Consider the following 21,236-nt stretch of genomic DNA (forward strand, 5'->3'; position numbering starts at 1 on the left):
CTATAAACATTGCTGATCCCTGAATAGAGCTTTGAGGGACACCTTTGTTTGTTGATAAGGGAGTATTTAATATCACTAGTAAATAAATACACATTTTCCTATATTAATTTTATTCTTGCGAGGCCTTACAGAATCAATGGTTCTATCAACACGCAACTTCACAAATGAATAAATATTTCATAAAGGAGTAGATTAGATTATTATTAATCACAAGATATTCCACAGAAATACATGGGTCCGTCAAATGTAATATACAAAATATTTGTGTGTTTACATGACTATAGCTCACAACATATCATTATATACAACATTTTTAATAAATAATAAATTCAATAATATGACAATTAAAATACATGCAATAAAACATACATACATTACATCATACACTTTATAAGCTCTAGCTATCTTTATACATTAAAATTTGACCCATTCCAATTTCTTAGTTTAAACTTATCTACATTATAAAAAGGATGTCTTAATATAGCTGTGTTAAATAAGTTTAAAAGATGTTTTTGACTAGTTTCTTGACTTTGTCAGGTCATTTATTCATTAAGCGGCTAGATATAATTATGGAATTTGTTAAGCCTATCTATAGGTGAGTTAATTGGCAGTGCAAACCTTGAAGAGTGATGTTCCAAGTTTAGAGTGATATTGTTTCCATACCACTCATAGTGTGATGGATTTCAGTTGTTAATAGTGTTTCCAGCTTCCAAGTTATCTGTAATAAATTGATTAAAATCAAAGAGAGCTGTTTTAGTGGTTACCTTTAGTGAATCCATGTTGATTGTTCAGTGAGCGGGTGGTTTTTCTGTAGGTATTAGCTGACTCTTAAGAACTGGTTTTTCAATAAGTATGGATGTGGTGGGGTTGCTCTGTGACATTTAGTGACATTTGAAAGGCTGTCAGTGTTTCTGAGTGGTACATTGTCATTCTGTGTATGGCTTCTTTGTTGATTTTGAAGACTCTTCTCTACAGTATTCACAAAACAGGAGTTAAAAGTATTAACTATTTTTGAACACTGAGTGATCTTTCCTTTGATGTTCAGCTGCAAGATAAAGAGCACATTCTTTCACATTTTGACATTCTTTCACTGTTTATGATTTTCCTGCTTTACTTTCGCTATAGTTTAGCGATGTACTAAGATGTACTTTTACTTTCTTCTTCCTTTTTGGTAATATTCTTTCATCTGTGTTTCATGTCAAGATAATTCTCCTTTTGTGTTCCAAGAATGTCTTCCTTACGTTTCTTAAAATAAAACTATAAACAGAATACACGAGTTAGATTTTTTAAATAAAGCTGTGGGTGTTTCTTTTCTTTTTTTTAGTTGTACACTTTTACGTAATTTGATTAAACTCGTATTTAGGTGTGCAACATAGTGGCTGGACAGCGGTGTATCAAGAAGCTGACCGATATGCAGACTTCTACAATGATCAAGGCAACTGCACGGTCGGCTCCTGACCGGGAACGGGAGATAAACAACTTGGTGCGTCGGGCCGACTTCAACAACGATGCGTACGTGCAAGAGTTTGGACTTACAATCAGCAACAACATGATGGAGGTACGCGGACGCGTGCTGCCTCCTCCCAAGCTACAGTACGGCGGCCGTGTCAGCACACTTGGTGGACAGGTACATACATCCTCTGCTACAATAATATAGTTTGTGTGAATATTTAGAAGACTACTGTGTTATATGTTAATCTAATGCAACAATGCATACGATTTTGCTGTTGCATCGGAATTCTGATTAATTAAATAATATATTTTTCTTTCAATGACCTCATAATTTAAATCCCTAGCAAGCTGAAATCCACTTTATGACCTCTGTTTGTGTAACGTGTTTTGAATTTTAATTAATCTCTAATAATGTTTCAAATCTTGATGGTGTATATAAATATAAAAATTCATTCTAGAAGTTTATTTGCATTCTTAACCCTTTTAAGGCCGATGGCCGCAATGAACTAAAAATTAACTTGTTTTTTTATTAATGGGTTATTAATCCAAATGCTGTGGTACTTGAGATCTTTCTAGTAAAACACAAACATCAAATTAGTTCAATAAATGAAATACATACGAGTAATGTGATTTTCACATAAATTGTAAAATAGAAGGAATTTGTTTCATTTTGCTAACATATACATTTCTAGATGTATATGTTTTTATATATATATATATATATATATATATATATATATATATATATAAAATACACACAAGTGTATTTTATCTGGAAGCTTATTTTTTCATGATGAAGAAATATGAAATACATTAATTTCTAATGAAAAATAATAATATTATGTCAGTTTTTGATAATAGCTAGTAACCTATGAGTAATTTAAATTTTACATAAACGGTCATTACTTTAATACTTCTGTCAAAGTTGTGAACCAAATGTGTTTAATTCTATACATACATACATTTAGTTATGATTATGTAATGAAAAATGCAATGTTCAATTATTATTATAATAGATCAAACTTCAGAAATATATTACAACAATTTTTACAAACTTCCTTAACCGAAAATACTTGATCATAATCCACTACTATACAGAGACATGTACTGCCTTTCACTCCTGATTTGTTCTCATATTAAAACGATCCAAGAGAGTTGCTGTTTTCCCTCTTCTCCCTAACAGTACACTATTTTTTTATTTTTTAAATAGACAGTTCCGTTTATCTTTGACACACTCTCGTATGAAATAAATTGAAAGAAAATAAAAAAAAATTGAACAAACTAATATTATGTAATTGCTAGTGGCTTTTATCATACGAGGTGTGATAAAAAAATACTGGGAATAATTTTTTATTTCAAAAATTAATAAACTTTCATCGAATTTGATTTAATCTCCTTCAGAGTACTGTCGTAGGTGGGCAATGCACTTATTCCAGCGTTTAATCCATGACTGGAGACATTTCTGTAAGGCTTTCATTTGAAAGAGCTTTTAGCTGCTCCATCGTGGCCCTCTCAATGTCAGGACTGGTGTCAAAACTTTTTCCTTTAAGCACAGTTTTAATTTTTGGGCAGAGCCAGAAGTTGCGTGGTTGGGTGAGTATTGCGGATGTGGACTGACATAAAAATACATTTTTCAGACAAACTCGCTAGAAGCAAGGTTTGAGATGGCGCACTGTTGTAATGAAGAAGAAAATCATAAGATAATTTTTCCTGGTCTTTCTTCATATGTCATTTCGCAAACATTTCAGTACGCCATTATAAAATTCAGAGTCCACAGTTGGTCCTCTTGGAGTGAAGTCTGATTGCAGTATGCCCTCACTATCGGAAAAAAAACAATGAGCATGACCTTGATGTTTGATTTTGACTGATTTTAGGGTGAGGAGATGCAGTGGTTCTCCATTGGGAATTCTGCATTTTAGCCTTAGCGTCATATACATAGATCCAACTTTCATCTCCAGTTACAATTTTGGCCACGAAGTCCGGATTTGCTTGAAGACGATCCTTCAACTCTGTGCAGACTGATGCATAATTTTCCTTCTGTTAATCACTCAAAAGGAACAAATTTTGGACTCACTCCTCTCATTTGCAAACTATTGGTTAAAATACTTTGACCGGAACCGTACAAGATGGTAAGATCTTCTGGTAGCTCTCAAATAGTAAATTATCTGTATGAATGAACCCTTGTTTCTACTTTCTGCACTTGTCATCTGTTTTTGAGCTTGGTGGATGTCGCGAACGCTGCTCGTCTTCAACCGACTCATTTCCACTTTTAAATCGATCGTGACTTGATAAACATGATCTCAATTTAGAGGCAGCCACGTAAATGGTGTTTTTAACTTCTTTTCTCACCTAGACTGAGAAAGTAATTTATTATGTGCGAATAGTTATATTTTGTGTAAATTAAAATTATGATTATCTTTATTTGTCAATTTAAATCTGGCTTATTGATTTCCTTTAAATTTATTTGGACTATTCTGGTGTACAGTTCTCTCTTTCTATAAGTTAAATGTAGTTGAGTGCTGTAAATATGCTCCTTATAAGTGTTTCTGCCAGTTAACGCATTATTACGTATTGATAACATATATGATTGTCAGAATAAGTTAAAAATGTGCTTTGATTTATCTCATTTTGTTGTCTAATTTATTTTACAGGCTACTTAGTTTGTGTTACACCTTTGTTTACTGTTGTCACGTTTATTTTGCAGGCTACTTAGTTTGTGTTACACCTTTGTTTACTGTTGTCTAATTTATTTTACAGGCTACTTAGTTTGTGTTACACCTTTGTTTACTGTTGTCACGTTTATTTTGCACATTACATTGATTTATTGTGTTGTTCCGTTGAGGCATGTTTATTAAAGTACTGTGTTTACTTGCTGAACGAGCAGGACTTTCAGGGGTGCAATGTGCTCCAAACGAAGCAACAGGCGATGCCCAACCAGGGCGTGTGGGATATGCGCGGGAAGCAGTTCTTCACAGGGGTGGAGATCCGTGTCTGGGCTATCGCATGCTTTGCGCCACAACGAACAGTCAGAGAGGATTCTCTCAGGTATAATAAACCTTGACAGGGTTGTGAGTGAGGAGACAAACTGAAGGTGTCTCGATAAAGAAATGGACTCAGGCACAGGAGAATGGACCTGGGAAAGATTTTAATCCACTTGTATACAGTCGTAACTCAAAAGGTCTGCAGAGACTGTATGGCACACAATCTGCTAAAAGGAATTGGAAATACTGCCAAATAGTACATTGCAAATCCGAGATAACGCCGAGAGACATATTTAAATTGTTCTAAGTGAAGGTATAACAAAAATTAATATATCATGTTTGTCTAATATGATATAATTATTTGGTTCTAGGCATAACAAATGTATCACTGAAGGACTGATATTGGGATTGGATCTAAAAATATGGAGTTGATCAAAATATATCTTTGAAAGATAAAGTTTGAAATATCTTCAGATCATTATTAGGTATACCTAAAAGTTGTTCAGCAAAATGGTTATTGTGTTATTGCTGTGAGATGTTTATTTTTAGATACCTTTTGACAAGCATTTATGACAAGTATTTCCGTAAAATATCCCGTGTGAAAAGTATTTTTGCATTTATTTCCACAAGCAAAAGTAATAACTTGTCATAGTTATTATATACAATATCAATCTACCAACTATTTTTATTTCATTGTTGTAAACCATTATTTGTTTTAAACATTTTCTCAATTTCTCGCCATCCTTTGCCCTAAATTTTTAAAATATCTTTGTAACGACTATTGTACAGTTTTTAACTTTTACTGTCAAGGTTAGCAATATCATGTTACTCTGTAATTTACTTGAATATTTAACTTCTTTAAGTGTTCTTTGTCGTTATTGGTCTATACTATTAATACCTCAGTGCCGAAAATTCAAGATAATTTTAGCACATCAGATCTTTGAGGTAATTGAAATTTTCATTTTTAGTGACATTTTTGTCACTTGTTTGAATGAATTTGTTGTCACTCATTTTGTACATTATAGTAGAAAGAAAACATTTAGTTGCAAAAAAGTGAAATATTATTGCAATATTCACCAACTATAGTAAGTCTAGGAGATAGGGTTAAAAAAGTCTAGTAGAACTGTGTGTGTGCGTGCATATAAGGAACCTGGTTGGTAAAACTTTTTTTGTGATATTCTAATTCGAATGACACACAGAGCATCCAATGACACTATGTACTGACTTGGTATCTTGCAAAGGAAATAAACTTAAGAGATCTCTTATCCTGTGCCTGAGGTTATGAATTGTTTTATTGTAAATCTTTTATTTTGCCACATAGAATTCTTGGCTGGGAACTCTGTGTATTATGTCTGCATGACTGGGATGTGTTAACATGTTTTTTACATTCATTGGAAATTTTGTGCCTCTGTTACTCACAACACCTGTGTAGTTTTAATGTAAAAACTTAAATTGTAATAATATTTAATTTTTGAAAGTTAATGCATAATTAGTAATAAAGAAAGTTGTTTTCAAATTGGATCAATTGAATAATTAATTTTATGAAATGGTCAGAGGGTTCTCATTTTCTTTCAGTAGCACAAAAATGTACCTTCTTTATACACCTAAATCTAGTTGAATTAGTTTGAAATATATTGTATATAATGATTTGTAAACAATACTTCTGAAGCTACTAAGATTGGAGTGGTAAGTTTGGTTGGTATGTTTTTATCAAAATATTTGAGCTATCTTATAGAATGAAAGTTATTAGTAATGTGTCTTTTATACACTATCTAAATCTTATACATAAAAAGTAAGCTTATTAGTGTCGGAAATGTAACAGAAAAACCCGTCCACTTTTGAAACTTGTTTCATTTTTGTTTAAAAAAACATTCTTAACCCTCTTCCGCTCGCAAGGCATGAATCAGCAGGCCACCACATAGCCACTGCAGCTTAAACGGCACAGATCGGCACGCACAGCTTTACCTACTAGAGCCGGTAAGTGCTGCTCTCGAGTAGCAATATTTTGTACTACTACGGGTTGTTTGCTATCAGGAGACCATTCACTTTACTTTTACAGTAGATTTATTCCATTATTTTGCTATTTATATTAGTTGTGCGGAAACAATGGCGGGTTGTAGTTGTACACTTCGTGACAGTGAAATCGATCTCGTTATTATTACTGATTGCGATGATTCAAGTGAATGTAGTGATGTACCAGAGCCTTGTGAAGTGGTTGGTGGCATTGAGGATGTAGTTCGGAGTGATCACAATGGCAGTGACGGCGAGCCGGACAATGACCTTCACCGAGTAACTGCGCATCAAACAACCCCGCGCCACCGGCGCCCAGCTGTCCGTGTGCCCCCTCCCTGGTCTCGTACAGTCAACTTCATTGAACCAATATATAGTAAAATAATTAATATATATAATTATAGTTAATTACAATGACAAAACGTGTGTAAGTTGATGCGCCGCGTATTTTTAATGAGCGCGAATGGCAGAGCGAATTAGCACCGTGAGCGCCTGGAAACAATGCGAGCGGGAGAGGGTTAAAGAAGTAATTCCAGTCCTAACTTCAAGGGAAGAAGTGAAATCTTGTTCACTTGCTTGATGAATTTGTTATCATTCATTTTGTATATTATAGCAGAAACAAAACATAACTTGCTAACTAAATACGAAATATTTATTTGCCAATTAATCAACTAGTAATCAAAATAATATGTGAGACACCATGGCCAAACGAAACAAATGTCACAAATATGCAATTGAGTAAATGCAGCTACGCCAGCTATAGGCAGAGGGAGAGTGAAAAACACTAGCCTGAAATATTTGGATTGTACCCATATTATTTGAGAATGCTAAAAATACACAGGAAACTGTACTGCTGTCAGTGCCTCCTACACTTTTCACAGCATTTCTCAGCACTATAAGGGTTCAGTCATAAATATGCGTTTAAAAACAAATTATGTTGTATACATACTGCAGTAGATTCATGTTAAAAATCATCAAATTAGCAATTAGTTTAGGATAGAATACAAGAAGTGGTTAACTACCAAGAATTGACGATATTTGGATAACAATACAATTGCTAAGAATAAATTAACTAAATAGTCGATAATAGGAATAAATTTTGGTAAATTTCTATATGTAATTCTTTTAACTCTTTCAAACGTCGAGTTTTCAAGAGTGCTGTTATAGGCTACTGCTGGGTTTATTTGCCACATACAGAGCCGCTCCACAGTCAGAATCAACAAATATAGCATGTTTTTTTATACAATTATCAACTTTAGCAATAATTTCATTTACCATACTGCCACCAGAATCTCCTGATTTGTCACGTCAGGTCATGGTTGATAAATTGAGTCTGCATCTCAATCATCATAATTCTCAGAAAAGTTAAAACTGCTGGATGCATAACTCACCACAACGCATACAGACAAATGTAAAATTGATCAAACATCTTTATCATTATAAAAACTAATTCCTGTATTACCAAGTCAACCACAATGAAAATACAAAATAAGACAAACTTGCAGTAGTAGCAACTTCAAAAACCCAATAAAAAAAATAAGTAGAAAACAAAAACATTCTGTTTCTAATGTCCAGGCAATACTTCACCGTTTGCTTTCGTGATAGCGATTAAACGGCACAACTGTAGATTTACAGCAGTTTAAATAAATACTACTATAGAGGCTTTGTTTAGCGAAGTAGCTGTTTGGAATGTGATAACACGGGTATGGCAGTCAAGTTAAGATACAGTTTTGTATACAATTAAAGTAAGAGTGCTATTAATTATTGAATAAATTAACTGAACCCTGGATATTATAAATTATTATGCCGTCATTATTAAGACAACATTTTTTTTATTACTCTCTCCCCTCCAATAGTCTTTAGCTTTACTCAATTAGCTAACTTTTTCTGAAGAGAATTCTGTTAGTTTCTGGGTGTATTTAGAATAGTTTTGGTTGATTTTATATCAAACCATGTAAGATTGAATACATTTTCAAATAAAAAAAAAATAAAAAAGCAGTTAATTTCAATTTATTATTGACTCTATAATGGCCTTCAAAAGGTATATAAAGTAAATAAATATATTTTATATTTTAGTATTCTGCTATAGTTGTGTATAAGTGTGACAGTATTAGGACAATGAGTTATAGTGTGTTGCATGTTACAGGAACTTTACACAACAGCTGCAGAAGATTAGCAATGATGCCGGCATGCCCATCATCGGCCAACCTTGCTTTTGTAAGTCTAAAAGTCACATACATGCAACCATCAATAAATTTCTTAGGAGCCCATAAATCTATTCAGGATTGTCAGAATTTAATAAAAAAGAATGGAAAGTTATTTCAAGCGATAATACATTGATTATTCTTGGATCTGGGAACAATTTTTAGTAAAAACTACAGCAAACATAGTCACTATATACACTCTTATATTATAATATGATATTTAAAATTAGACACTAGTAGTAGTACACAATGTTTAAGATATAGTAATTGTAGATGAACTCAAGTAGTGTTAAAAAATTACACAAATCATTAACAGAGAATGCTGCATGGCATTCATGATTCATAATAACAACAAATTACATCATTATCATCAGCTGCTCATATAATGTGTAGACACTCAGAGCTCAACAATAGAAGCCATTAAGCTTAATTTGTTTTTGTCTCTTTTGTCTTCACATATGTCTTTTAGGAATCTATCTAATTAATTTTTTGTCACTTTCTCTTGTGATCTAATCCTCTTATTATTTGAAACTCTAAAACCTGAGAGACTTTGAACTGAATAAAAGAAATATAAATGTTGAACCAGAAATACTGATTTTCCTTCACACCTATTTTACTACAGTGGTATATGTCTATTACCTTTACAAATCTTCTATGGTCAAAAAGAATGTGTCATTTACAATAAAAACATTAATTTGTGCAAACCATTGATCAAACCAATTAAACCTTTAGTGTACATTTAAATATTAACAATAGATATAATGGAGGATTTGAGAAATCATATAAAATGAACATAATATTTAACAATAATACTGTTAATGCTTCAAATTGATACTAATATTTATTGTGACATATTAGAAGCCAGGAATAAATATCTGGTATTTTTTAGGTGCAGTGTGTATATATTTCGATTCTACATAACTATTTTTATTGTTTTATTATCTATACATTAAATATATACTTGGGAAATTAGGGGATGCCAATAAACTTGTCTCCAAAGAATGAACACATCTTGTAGTAACTACTGGGGTGTTGCAGGCAAGTACGCGACAGGGCCAGATCAAGTAGAGCCTATGTTTCGATATCTCAAGTCATCTTTCCAATCCCTTCAGCTTGTGGTTGTTGTACTACCGGGGAAGACCCCAGTATATGGTAAGTAACACTTCTGCAGAACATCCTGCTAAAGTTACACCGGCATTATGGAATGTATGATAATGTTATGGATGTTCGCAGCCGAAGTAAAGCGAGTCGGCGACACAGTACTGGGCATGGCCACTCAGTGTGTACAAGCCAAGAACGTCAACAAGACATCGCCACAGACACTCTCAAACTTGTGTCTGAAGATCAACGTCAAGCTGGGTGGCATCAACAGCATTCTTGTGCCCAGTATCAGGCCGAAGGTATCAAAAATGTGTTTTATCTTAGTTAAATTGTATCCATATGTTAATCTAAACCTTTATTTTGCCAGTGGAAATGTAAATAAAGCCTAGGATTAAACAAGATCCCAATTATTCTAGATTCTCTTGTCAGTAATGTTAATGATTTGGATTTGTCTGTTATTCTAGATATCAATGGTTTTTAAGTTAATATAAGTGTTTTTATATGCCAACTATTGTACAAGTGGTATGTACAATTTTAATCAGAATATTGGTAGTAATTCAAGTGAGGAGGATGTTTGGAAATATTTTTGGCATGATAGAGAATGTGTGATTGTATTAGCCTACATCACCTATTATGTTATATTAAAGTAGTCTATTGCTTTGGTATTGGTATTAGTCATAGTCATTTATTTGCACATAAGTATTTGATACAATTACATGAGTAATAGCAAACAAGTGCATCGTCAAAATATTAAATATATTTACAAATAAGGGTAGCTTAAAATACACAAATAAGATTATACAAGAAATACAGAGTAATAACAAATATGTGCCTCATCATAATATTGATACAAAATATTGTTAACTTAAACTGCAGCAGATGAAATTATTCAACAAATGTGGAAAGTAACAAAAAAACAGCAAAGAAAACGGAGCAACAACGAACAGCATATTTAAAAATATTAAATACTTAGGCAGCATTATTGCAGCATATGTGCAATTTGTAAATTTCAGCACGATATGATATCAATAATTGAACTGATAAGGTTTGTAGCGTGATAACAAAATATACTTTGTGATGGATTGGGTGCAGTTTATATTACTAAATTTTGCCTCAGTATCCATGTTGAACTGTAATCTTTTAATATTCTTTGCAAATGACTTGTCAAGATATATTTATGGAATTAGTCTTTATTTTGTTAAAACCTTATGTTTAGATAGATTTTTAAAAACTTCTTTCATCATTCCATGTTTTATTTTCTTTCCTATTCTGTTATGTATCCAGGTGTTCCTTATCCAATCTCCTGTCTTGTCCTTGTTTCAACTTTCCAGTGTTTTTCTCCTACATTGAATTAGCTCTGTTGAGGTAAGTTTGGATTATGCTACAGTTTTTTTTTTTTCATTAAATAAAAAAATGAGCAGTTCATTGCTATATTTGATAACAAAACCGTTCTTGGCGACAACATTCAAAAGTTTTATCGAAGTTTTCTGTTGTTTTTATATAAAATATAACATTATTTCATTATTGAAATTGAATATACTAGAATATGTTTAAAATTCAAGCTATAATTATATCCTAAAAAGAAGGACCAATGAATGATACAAGCATATTTAGGATAAAACAGACTGTCATTAAAAACTTTCCCTGTAATAAATATATCCTCTGCAAGAATATGTCTCAATTTTTGTCATACTTTATTATTTAAGTTTTGAATATTTTTCAAATATTTCAAGTTCAATTATGTATTAGTATTATTTTACAAGTAAAACGTTATATTGGTAATGTATTAGTTAAAACTAAAAAGTTGAGGACGTGAAACTAAATTGCTTTAAAGTAGATTAGTAATTTTGGCTGACTTTGTATTAACAGGTATTCTCAAAAATGTTAAGAACCCAACCCAATAGTAGTGGGAAATTATTGGTATCTACTACACTGATCCAGATGCATAATTAAAGGAACTATAGTACGAGACATATCAATGCAAGCCTGGGTTGTGGTGCGGTGTTGCCAGGTGTAACAGAAGAATAACTAGTGATCGGATAATCAATTGAGTGATTGTCATTGCTCATCTTTACTTCTCATCTATTTTCCTGAATCTTTTATGTTTTCGATTTAAATTAACTTCGACACAGAATGTGAGCAAAACATAATAATAAAATTAAAATATGCAGATTAACGAATGTGAAGAACAAATTGGATGTAAACGACCGGAACGAAGTGAGATATCGTTGCGTCGCCTCATTCTGAAAATCAGCTGATATGACATTGTTGCAATCCACATGGTGCGGTGCGGTAACTGCCCATAAGAGCAGCCTTGCAAGGATGTGTCTCATACTATAACTCATATGAATCATAGATTTTGATTATTATATTTGTGTTATGATATAAAGTAACTGAAATGTATCCGTTCATTCTTGCCCAGGTGTTCAATGAACCAGTAATATTCCTCGGAGCAGACGTCACTCATCCTCCTGCTGGAGACAACAAGAAGCCTAGCATCGCTGCTGTCGTGGGTTCCATGGATGCTCATCCTAGCAGATATGCTGCTACCGTGAGGGTACAGCAACATCGCCAGGAGATCATTCAGGAATTAAGTTCCATGGTCAGGTATGTGATGTTCATTCACGCACACCAACAAATATCAGCTGAACAGACTATTCTTCAACACCTTGCACAGTTTTAGCACCTTTCTGAAGTTGTATTTTGCTTTGATTTTGCAGAGAGTTGCTAATCATGTTCTACAAGAGTACAGGAGGATATAAGCCACACCGCATCATCCTGTACCGTGACGGTGTCTCCGAGGGGCAATTCCTGCATGTGCTGCAGCACGAGCTGACGGCGATACGAGAGGCTTGTATCAAAATAGAGGGTGACTACCGACCTGGCATCACCTTCATTGTCGTCCAGAAGAGACATCACACCAGGTACATAAACATGATTTCTCACTATGATTTCTGTAAAGTATGGTAAAACACTTTAACTGATACAACATTCTTTACACACTTTGTTTAATATTTTAGGACAGAATATTAAAATTACCTTCAACATTTTCTTAGGAGCTACTTATTGTTTACCCCAAAAATGTGAAATGAAGCCCTAACAGTTATCAGCTATCCAGCAAAAAACTGAATACTTTCTGTCCTTGTATAGAGTGTCATGACAGGAAACTCTGCTGTGATAGTTTGGCCAGGTTCCAACAAATTGTAGTGGATAAAACTGATTGCAGACCACCATACTCTTCAGACTGCACACCATAGTCTTCTTTCAGTGTGTTTTCGCCATTGGGAAGTGTCTGGGAGGCTCTTTGGCGTTAAGCCACTGTCCTGAACATCTCCGGTTATCGTACAGGATCCACTTTTCATTGCATGCACGATCGAGCCATAAAAGTGTCCTGTTGGTTTTGCAGTTGCAAAGAAGAACAGACCCCCCCCCCCCCCCCAATAAGCTCATCCAAGGGTTTAAGAGGGCGGCAAATATTGGATTCATGATACGAAGTTTAAGAATCTGGAATCTTAAGAGATTAAAAATTTCTAGATTTGTACATCATTAATCACAAGGACTCCAAATGTAAGCTCTTGTAAAATACTGTGATGAGGGAACTCTTTCTACTACACATTCCCCCTCCAAGTGCATTTTCAAACTCCAGGCCTGTAAAACAAACTTGGTATGTTGCAGGTTGTTCTGTGCCGACAAGAAGGAGCAGTCGGGCAAGTCAGGTAACATTCCAGCTGGCACAACTGTCGACGTCGGCATCACTCACCCGACCGAGTTTGATTTTTACCTCTGCAGTCATCAAGGCATTCAGGTATGGCATCAGTTACTGCATAACTCATTGTTGATCCTATCAACAGCAAACTAGTGCACTGTCATGAATGCCAGATAAAACTATTATAAATGGGTTTAATTTCATAGTTTTGTTAGTAGAGTTTGTTCATTAAAAAATTGTATCATGCATAGACAAAATTGACTAAAACTTTACTTTGTGTAAAAGTACTTTGTTATTATCCAGAGGCCACTATTTTTGAAACAGTTTTTCTTACCGGGTATCTAAAAAACTAAATTATTAGAAAGAACAAACTTTATTAGGCTTACTGTGAAAATTACATGTCATTATGATAATCAGTTCTTGTTTTCTGCCTCCCAAAAGGAAATGAGTGATATCTGGGATATCGGTGAGAAGGAGATCATTCTGTTTCTATCTACTATTTGTTATTAGGCTATATAAATAGATTATCATAAATATGTCACTAATAGTACCGAAATTAAATATAACTGTTACGAGCGCTCTTTTTTTCGCCAGATGTGCGGGGTTGCACCAATCAAAGCCTGCACTGATGGCCAGGGGCATTTCCAATCAGTACTTTCCCGACCTCAAATCACATGTCAGATCGTCTAACATGATCTGACGGAAAAGTTGGATGATCTGGTATGTGATTTGAGGTCCGGAAAGTACCGATTGGAAATGCCCCCCCTAGCCATAGGTGATAGCTTTGGTCGGGGCCACCCATCCCTCGAGATAGTACATAAATTCAAGCTCGGATCACGTAAGCGCTCTTATTAATGTTTTCTATTATATATATATGTAAGTATGTATTTACCTACTTATATAGGGTAATAATGCATCCTTTGCTGCTCGATCGCTTCCTTTTGGGAGGCAGAAAACGAGAACTGATTGTCATAATTACATTTAATTGTCACAGTAAGACAAATAGTTTTTTTTTAAATAATGTAGTTTCTTAGTCACATCTCATACCTGTCATTGATCCATAGTTAACAATTAATAATTGTAACCATATTTAAGTTTCACAAATTGTAATTATTCCCAATTTATTCCTTTTAAAATTAGAGAATTCATTTTATTGTAAAAGAGCTTGTATGTAAATTGAGGAATGTTTTTATAAGTTGATGAATTTTAAATACAACTCTTTACACACATTGATCCATAGTTAACAATTAATAATTGTAACCATATTTAAGTTTCACAAATTGTAATTATTCCCAATTTATTCCTTTTAAAATTAGAGAATTCATTTTATTGTAAAAGAGCTTGTATGTAAATTGAGGAATGTTTTTATAAGTTGATGAATTTTAAATACAACTCTTTACACACTGTGTACTTTGTGGACTTATGATCTGCTTTTGTTGTTTTTAATATGACTTTGTAGTTACACAAATTAAGAATTAATTGACAGTGTATCTCTTTCTTAGAATACAAAAAATCACAAAATACTAGCTTACTATTACTATATTACTTCTAAGTTTAAAAGAAAAATAATATGAATGCCTCAAATAATGAAAGTATAATGGGTAATAATAGGCAAATCGTTGTGTTTGCATTAGTCTTAACAAAGTATATACAACCTTACGTAAGATGAGTAATTTCATTATAATTGTATATTTTATTTTATTGATACTCTGAATTTAATACGAATTTTTAATTTTATGTAGAACTTAGATCTAAGCTTTTAGTAAAATGTTTCTTCTGACTCTTTGTTTAATTATTAAGCAATTTGGAGACTTATTTGAAGCCCTTTAATTGAATGAAGTTATTTAGGACATAGAATTCCTGTTATGTTACATATTTATCAATTATTTACTTGATGTACAACTTGATAATGTACTTATTTAAATTTAATTCAGCAGCAAAACCTCACAAAAGATAAGTGTAAAAATAGACAAATTGACTGTTCCAGGGAACGAGTCGGCCCAGCCACTACCACGTGCTGTGGGATGACAATCACTTCGACTCGGATGAGTTGCAGTGCCTCACGTATCAGCTATGTCATACGTACGTCCGCTGCACCCGCTCAGTGTCCATCCCTGCCCCCGCCTACTATGCCCACCTTGTCGCCTTCCGTGCCCGCTACCACCTCGTCGAGAAGGAACATGATAGGTGAGAAACTAGAACAAGCAACATCCTTTAGTTGGTTGATTCCATTTTTTGGGATAAGAATCAAAATCAAAATTACAGTTTCTAGGTTGCAATTTAAAATTAAGAAGGTATATTTTAGAAAAGTTAGTGTTAGCAAAGTATAAATGAAAAATTATAAAGACTAAATAATTGCTAAACACAATGAAAAAGTGAATGATGAAATTAGACAGAGCCTTAAAAATTTTAAATTTCTACAAAAGTAGTAAACGCACATTTATTAAGTTATTTATCGTCTGTTTATTAAAATAAGGTATTAACATTTTTGTCTTTTTACAAGCTATCTTTTATGCGTCTTGACAATTTGTTCTGTACTCTTTAGTTTTATGAAATTTTGCTTTAGTGATTTAAAAGGCCGGCATTTTGAAAAAATAAACTATAGATTTTTTTTCCAGCAGGAAGTAACATCCTAATAAGACATGCAAAATTTTAATGCCATAACAACCATATATGAGTTATGATTTTTTGAAATAATACATGAATAAAAGACTCAATCAAGTGAAATAGACCGTAGCGGTAGTGAATATGTTTTGTTTATTTTCATCTATTTAACTGTATCCCAAAATATTTCTTTACTATTTTGAATACCCTGTATACAGGGTGTATATTATGTCTGGAAACACCCAAATATATCCTTTAATAATTTAAACCCTAGAAGTGTGGAACCTTACATATTTTATGTCGGTTGTAATTTATGTGTGTTGTGCGGAACCAGCATATTGTTATGTCGGTTCAGTTTTTCATTAAAAATAATTATTTATCTTTAAACAATCACCATGTTTTTTGGTATCATTGAAATTGTGAGATTCCACTCTACAATTTTCATATAAACGTTTTTTTTCTAACATCAATATTACGGTCGTGGTGAAATGTTTTCTGAAGACGTCATCATTTGAGTGGAATTTCGCGGGTGGCCGGGTCAAAGAAATACGTCGTTTTCAACCAATCACAGCAAGTTAACGTAATTGCCTGCAAAACAGTGCTGTCATATGTCAATAGACGCGGAATGAAATATTCTTTCTTGCAGTTGCAAACAGAAAGTCATTAGAATGAATAGTTGATTTACTATGAATATTCTAAAAAGGGACAATTTTAAAAGTTGTAAACAGCATATTTTATGCTGGTTAGTATAATAACATTCACATAGTTATTTATTGTCAATAAAGAAAATAAAAAAAACAGTGTAAAGTGAAAGAAACGATCTACCGGTACAATCTTTCAGCGGTAAATTTGGTTCAGTAGGTTTCCGGCAGTGCGAAACGAAAGAGATGAATCACGGCGTCGCATCAAGACCAACCCAACCCATCCCTGTCGGGCCATTGTTGACCATTTTTATTTCACCACGAGCTTATTTTTTTACCGATTTTTCATAATTTAGGCTCTATTTTGTTCAGGTTAAAATACTCTACTGCATAAATGCATATGAAATGACAAAAACATTATAAAACAATGTTATTTTGAACTATAGCAATCTATTGTTTATATAGGCTATTCTCAAAAATTTTACAATGCAAGGTTTTTACAATATTTGACGCACAACATTTATTTTTTAATCATTTCAAAAATTATTGAGTGTATTTCTTTCAAACATTATGTGCTAACATAATATAACAAGTAAAAAAAATGTTTTCATATTTTTTTTACATTGCAATGGGACCAGTAATCCAATTTTTTACTAGCCCAGTACGGCAATTCTTCAACGTGCGACTGTTAACAAAAAATGTCATAACTCAGTTCCTTCTCAAGTATTTGAACATATCTTATATTTTATTTTTAGCCAAACAAACATACTTACTAAGGGTATATTCAAAATTACATAAACATAAAGTTTAAGTAAAAATTTGTAGCTTGTTTCTGAATTTTGTTACGAAATATTTTTCATTTTTCAAAAGATCTTTTTTTTTTTGTTAAGCTTATAATAAAAATAACAAGTTTATTTTGTTGTTGTTTTACTTTTAGTGTTTTTCAAATAGCATGTATAATTTACAATAGAAAACTGTTTTTCATATAAATATATAGTCACATTTGGAGGTAAAAAAATGAAAAGCCCAAACCCTTGTACATTTTTGTACATTTTCGCTTTTGTAAAAAGAAAAATGGCAAAATTACAATTTTTGTTTAATAGAATTTTTTAATATATTATTTTAATTTGGCATAAAATCTCTACATTTTATACATTTAACATTTTGACCTTACTGTAATATTTTCAATACCATTACAGAGGTCCAAACTTGAAATTTTCATATAAAACTTTTTGAAATTTCTCATTATTTTCATAAAAATATATACTAAACCAAAGAATATCAAAACATTTATTCCTATTTCAAATAGTTACAACTTCTGAGAAGAAAAAAGATATATAACAGTATATGTTTTCTTGTGATATTAAGTATTTTTTTAACGAATTTTTTAAAAAAACCTTGCAACACGTCAAAACTGGACTGACGTCTCTTTATCTTCCTGGTAACATGGACAACACTTCTAGGGTTAATATAAATTTGAAACCTCTTACAATCGTGATAGAGATTGGGCATCTACTTTTTGGAACAATGTTTTAATGAAACAGCTTTAAAAAATGCTAAAAATTAGTGTAACACATTTTGTGGCAAGAACCATGTTTTAAAATTACATTGTTGAACATCAGTAAATTTTCAATACTAAAAATGCTCTATTTTCTGATAGAATAATTCCTTTGAGATGCGGTTTGTGGCATTCAATTCAGTAAGCTATTACCTTTAAAATTATATAGGCTTCCATTAAGAATATTCACGATACCCTCGGCAGGACGTCCCCCGTTGGTGTGACATAACAAAACATTGTTCCAAAAAGTAGATGCCCAATCTCTATCACGATTGTAAGAGGTTTCAAATTTATATTTAAATTATTAAAGGATATATTTGGGTGTTTCCAGACATAATATACACCCTGTATTGTTTAACTTTTGATTAACGCAGCCCCACCAACTTTGACAATCAACTCTTTGATAACATTTTTTTAATTGCTTTATTTGTAATGCAAGTTACAGTTGTTTTTACTAGTCAGAAAATGTAATTTTATTAATTGCTGCTTGTTTATCAAAGTCATTTTGTATTTTAACATTAATTATTGAACAAAAGTGTAGGAACTTAGTTAATTAACTTACTTTAAGGTTCATAACAGTTCAGTTAGTGTTTAATTGCTTAAAATCTAAGAATTTTCATAAATATTCCACTTTTTGGGACTTTCCAGGCCAAGGAAATTGTGCCGGCAATGTTTCCATTTCATAAATTTTCTTCCAGTGGAAATATTTCCGGCCCACATCACTAAATTTGACGGCTTTTTCTGCGTGGGTATGGTGACAGTGTACTTTTGAGATCTGCACTGAAACTTTGTTCCTATTTCAAATTGTGTGCTTTATGATGTTACATATGAACATTATTGACAACGACTGTAGAATGGCTAATTGGGATTTCAATTTTTTTATTGTGATTTGTTTTTTCTGCTTTCAGTGGATTGCCAAATTCCATGTCTAGTTTTATTTTAGGAAACATAAGTAAAGAGGTCACTAATTACAAAGTATTAGTAACTTCCGATTTTTGAAAATATTGTGGTATTTGAATGCCACAGAAGTACTTAGAGAGTTGATGATGTTGATTCACATCGGTGAATTGTTTGTTTCAGTGGGGAAGGATCCCATCAGTCAGGCTGCTCTGAAGACCGCACGCCGGGGGCGATGGCCCGTGCCATTACTGTCCATGCTGACACCAAGAAAGTCATGTACTTCGCGTAAAGTCTTTCACCAAACTACCTAGTATTAAGTGAGCGAGGTGACCAACCATCATATTGTTAGTAAGATCAATAATGTAATTAATCACACCAAATTACCTTAATATTACCGAAAGCTATGTATATTTTTCAAGATTTTTTATTATTTGTCAGACACACTGACAATGTTCTAGACAGATATTTTTAATTTTATCATTTTTGATTCTGTTTGTTACTTATTTTGTGCTGAACCGTTACTATAAGTATTTATTGTATGTGCTACTCTAATTTTGTTTGGTTGTTAAACATTTTATATTTTAAAATAATATATGATGAGAAGATGGATTTGTTAGCTTTAAGTGTTTGATAGTCAGTTTTAAGTGATAACTCCACCTTTGTCACCGATCGCACAATATCTGAATGTCATTATTTGTGTTCGAATGACTTATATGTTTGAGAAAAATCATCAATGACATTTATAAAATGTATATTGGACCGAAAAGTGATCATAATGTTTTATAGAATTTTATCGAAAGTATATTTTAAACTGATGACATGCTGTGAATTTTTATCTTTTTTTGATTTGCGTACTTAGTGTTCTAAGTAGAAAGGAGTGGTGGACAGTTGGCAGAATGCTCATCACGTTCGTTATGATGTTGAAACGCTTATGGTCTTATGCTAGTTTACACTTAGTCCATTATTTAATTAGCATTCTACATTATTATAAGTTTATTTTGAAATGTAAATTTTTTGTGCCTTATTTCACAAGTTTTCTTAAGTAATCAATGCACATTTGTTTTATTATTGTACACATTGTATTTAGTATCTTTTCATTTATTTTTGATCATAGTTTATTAACTCTGCACGCTTGAACGATATGTTTTTTTTATAACTTTTGCAAAATCTCAACTTCTATCACTAAGCAGTTTTTGTATTTTTTTAATGTATTTATAAGTTTGATTAATCTTCAGACAATTTTTGTATGATGCATTTGAACATGCATAAATAACTATACCATTCTATTTATTTATTTTTCTGATATGCTTGTAATAAATTATTCTCCTTAGTTCTTATGTTTGAAATTGATAGTAAAATAGCTTAAGAACTGTACCTGCAACAGAACTGGTCTCAAAAAGCCAATAACATTAGGAATACATATTGTATCGTCTTTGGCTGTTCGCCATTTTAGATAATTTAGTGTAAAGGCCAGTCTTGTGTTCGATAGTTTTACAATGTAGGATGAGGCAGAAATACTAAGTCAATCAAACGTTGTTGGGATCACTTTTATTTTTCTGTAGATTTAAATGTGAATGGTTGTTGTGTGAAGATCGTTATTCCAATCAGTTATGAGTATTTTTGTGTTTTAAATCGGTCACCAATAATTTCAAATCTGTGATAAATGGTTTTGCTTTGTAATAAAATACAATTTAAACATACACTGTTTATACTTTGGAATCATTTAGAATTTGTGATAACTTACAGTAAATAACTAGTTATGTTTGGCTAAAATCAGATTAGATAATAAAAACTATATATTTTACTCACCCACTTGCAATGTTATATAACACCAATACCAGTCAGTGTAATGTTAAGTTAATTTATGCCTTTTCAATGCATTCCACACGATTTAACAAGATTTGTATTTTAATATCTCGATCAAGCAAGCCATAATTATATAAAGGGGTGTGGATATTAGTGAAGCTATGCACTGTATATAATGTTTACCAATATTTGTGTAAGAGTGGTGTTGCTTGATTACAATTACTTTTCTACTTGAACTTTTCAGTGTTTAGGATAGCTCTACGAAAATGCTTA

General features: G+C 32.4%; 1 protein-coding gene across 6 annotated transcripts in view; it reads left to right on the forward strand.

Moving 5' to 3' along the window:
* LOC124362118 (protein argonaute-2) overlaps positions 1-20,965 on the forward strand; it is a 64,698-nt gene extending 43,733 nt beyond the window's left edge. For 4 of the 6 annotated variants that reach the window (XM_046816323.1, XM_046816321.1, XM_046816326.1 and 1 more), the window contains 10 exons: positions 1,364-1,627; positions 4,337-4,497; positions 8,590-8,660; positions 9,686-9,799; positions 9,881-10,047; positions 12,171-12,355; positions 12,469-12,672; positions 13,424-13,553; positions 15,442-15,641; positions 19,338-20,965. In XM_046816323.1, coding sequence (XP_046672279.1) covers positions 1,364-1,627; positions 4,337-4,497; positions 8,590-8,660; positions 9,686-9,799; positions 9,881-10,047; positions 12,171-12,355; positions 12,469-12,672; positions 13,424-13,553; positions 15,442-15,641; positions 19,338-19,446 — 1,605 coding nt within the window. In that variant the 3' untranslated portion in view covers positions 19,447-20,965. The remainder of the gene's footprint in view (positions 1-1,363; positions 1,628-4,336; positions 4,498-8,589; positions 8,661-9,685; positions 9,800-9,880; positions 10,048-12,170; positions 12,356-12,468; positions 12,673-13,423; positions 13,554-15,441; positions 15,642-19,337) is intronic. The other 2 variants (XM_046816322.1, XM_046816327.1) reach the window with 1 other exon arrangement.
* Positions 20,966-21,236: the final 271 nt, after the last annotated feature.

Source organism: Homalodisca vitripennis, chromosome 5 (genome assembly GCF_021130785.1).
Source record: "Homalodisca vitripennis isolate AUS2020 chromosome 5, UT_GWSS_2.1, whole genome shotgun sequence".
NCBI classification, from domain to species: Eukaryota; Metazoa; Arthropoda; class Insecta; order Hemiptera; family Cicadellidae; genus Homalodisca; species Homalodisca vitripennis.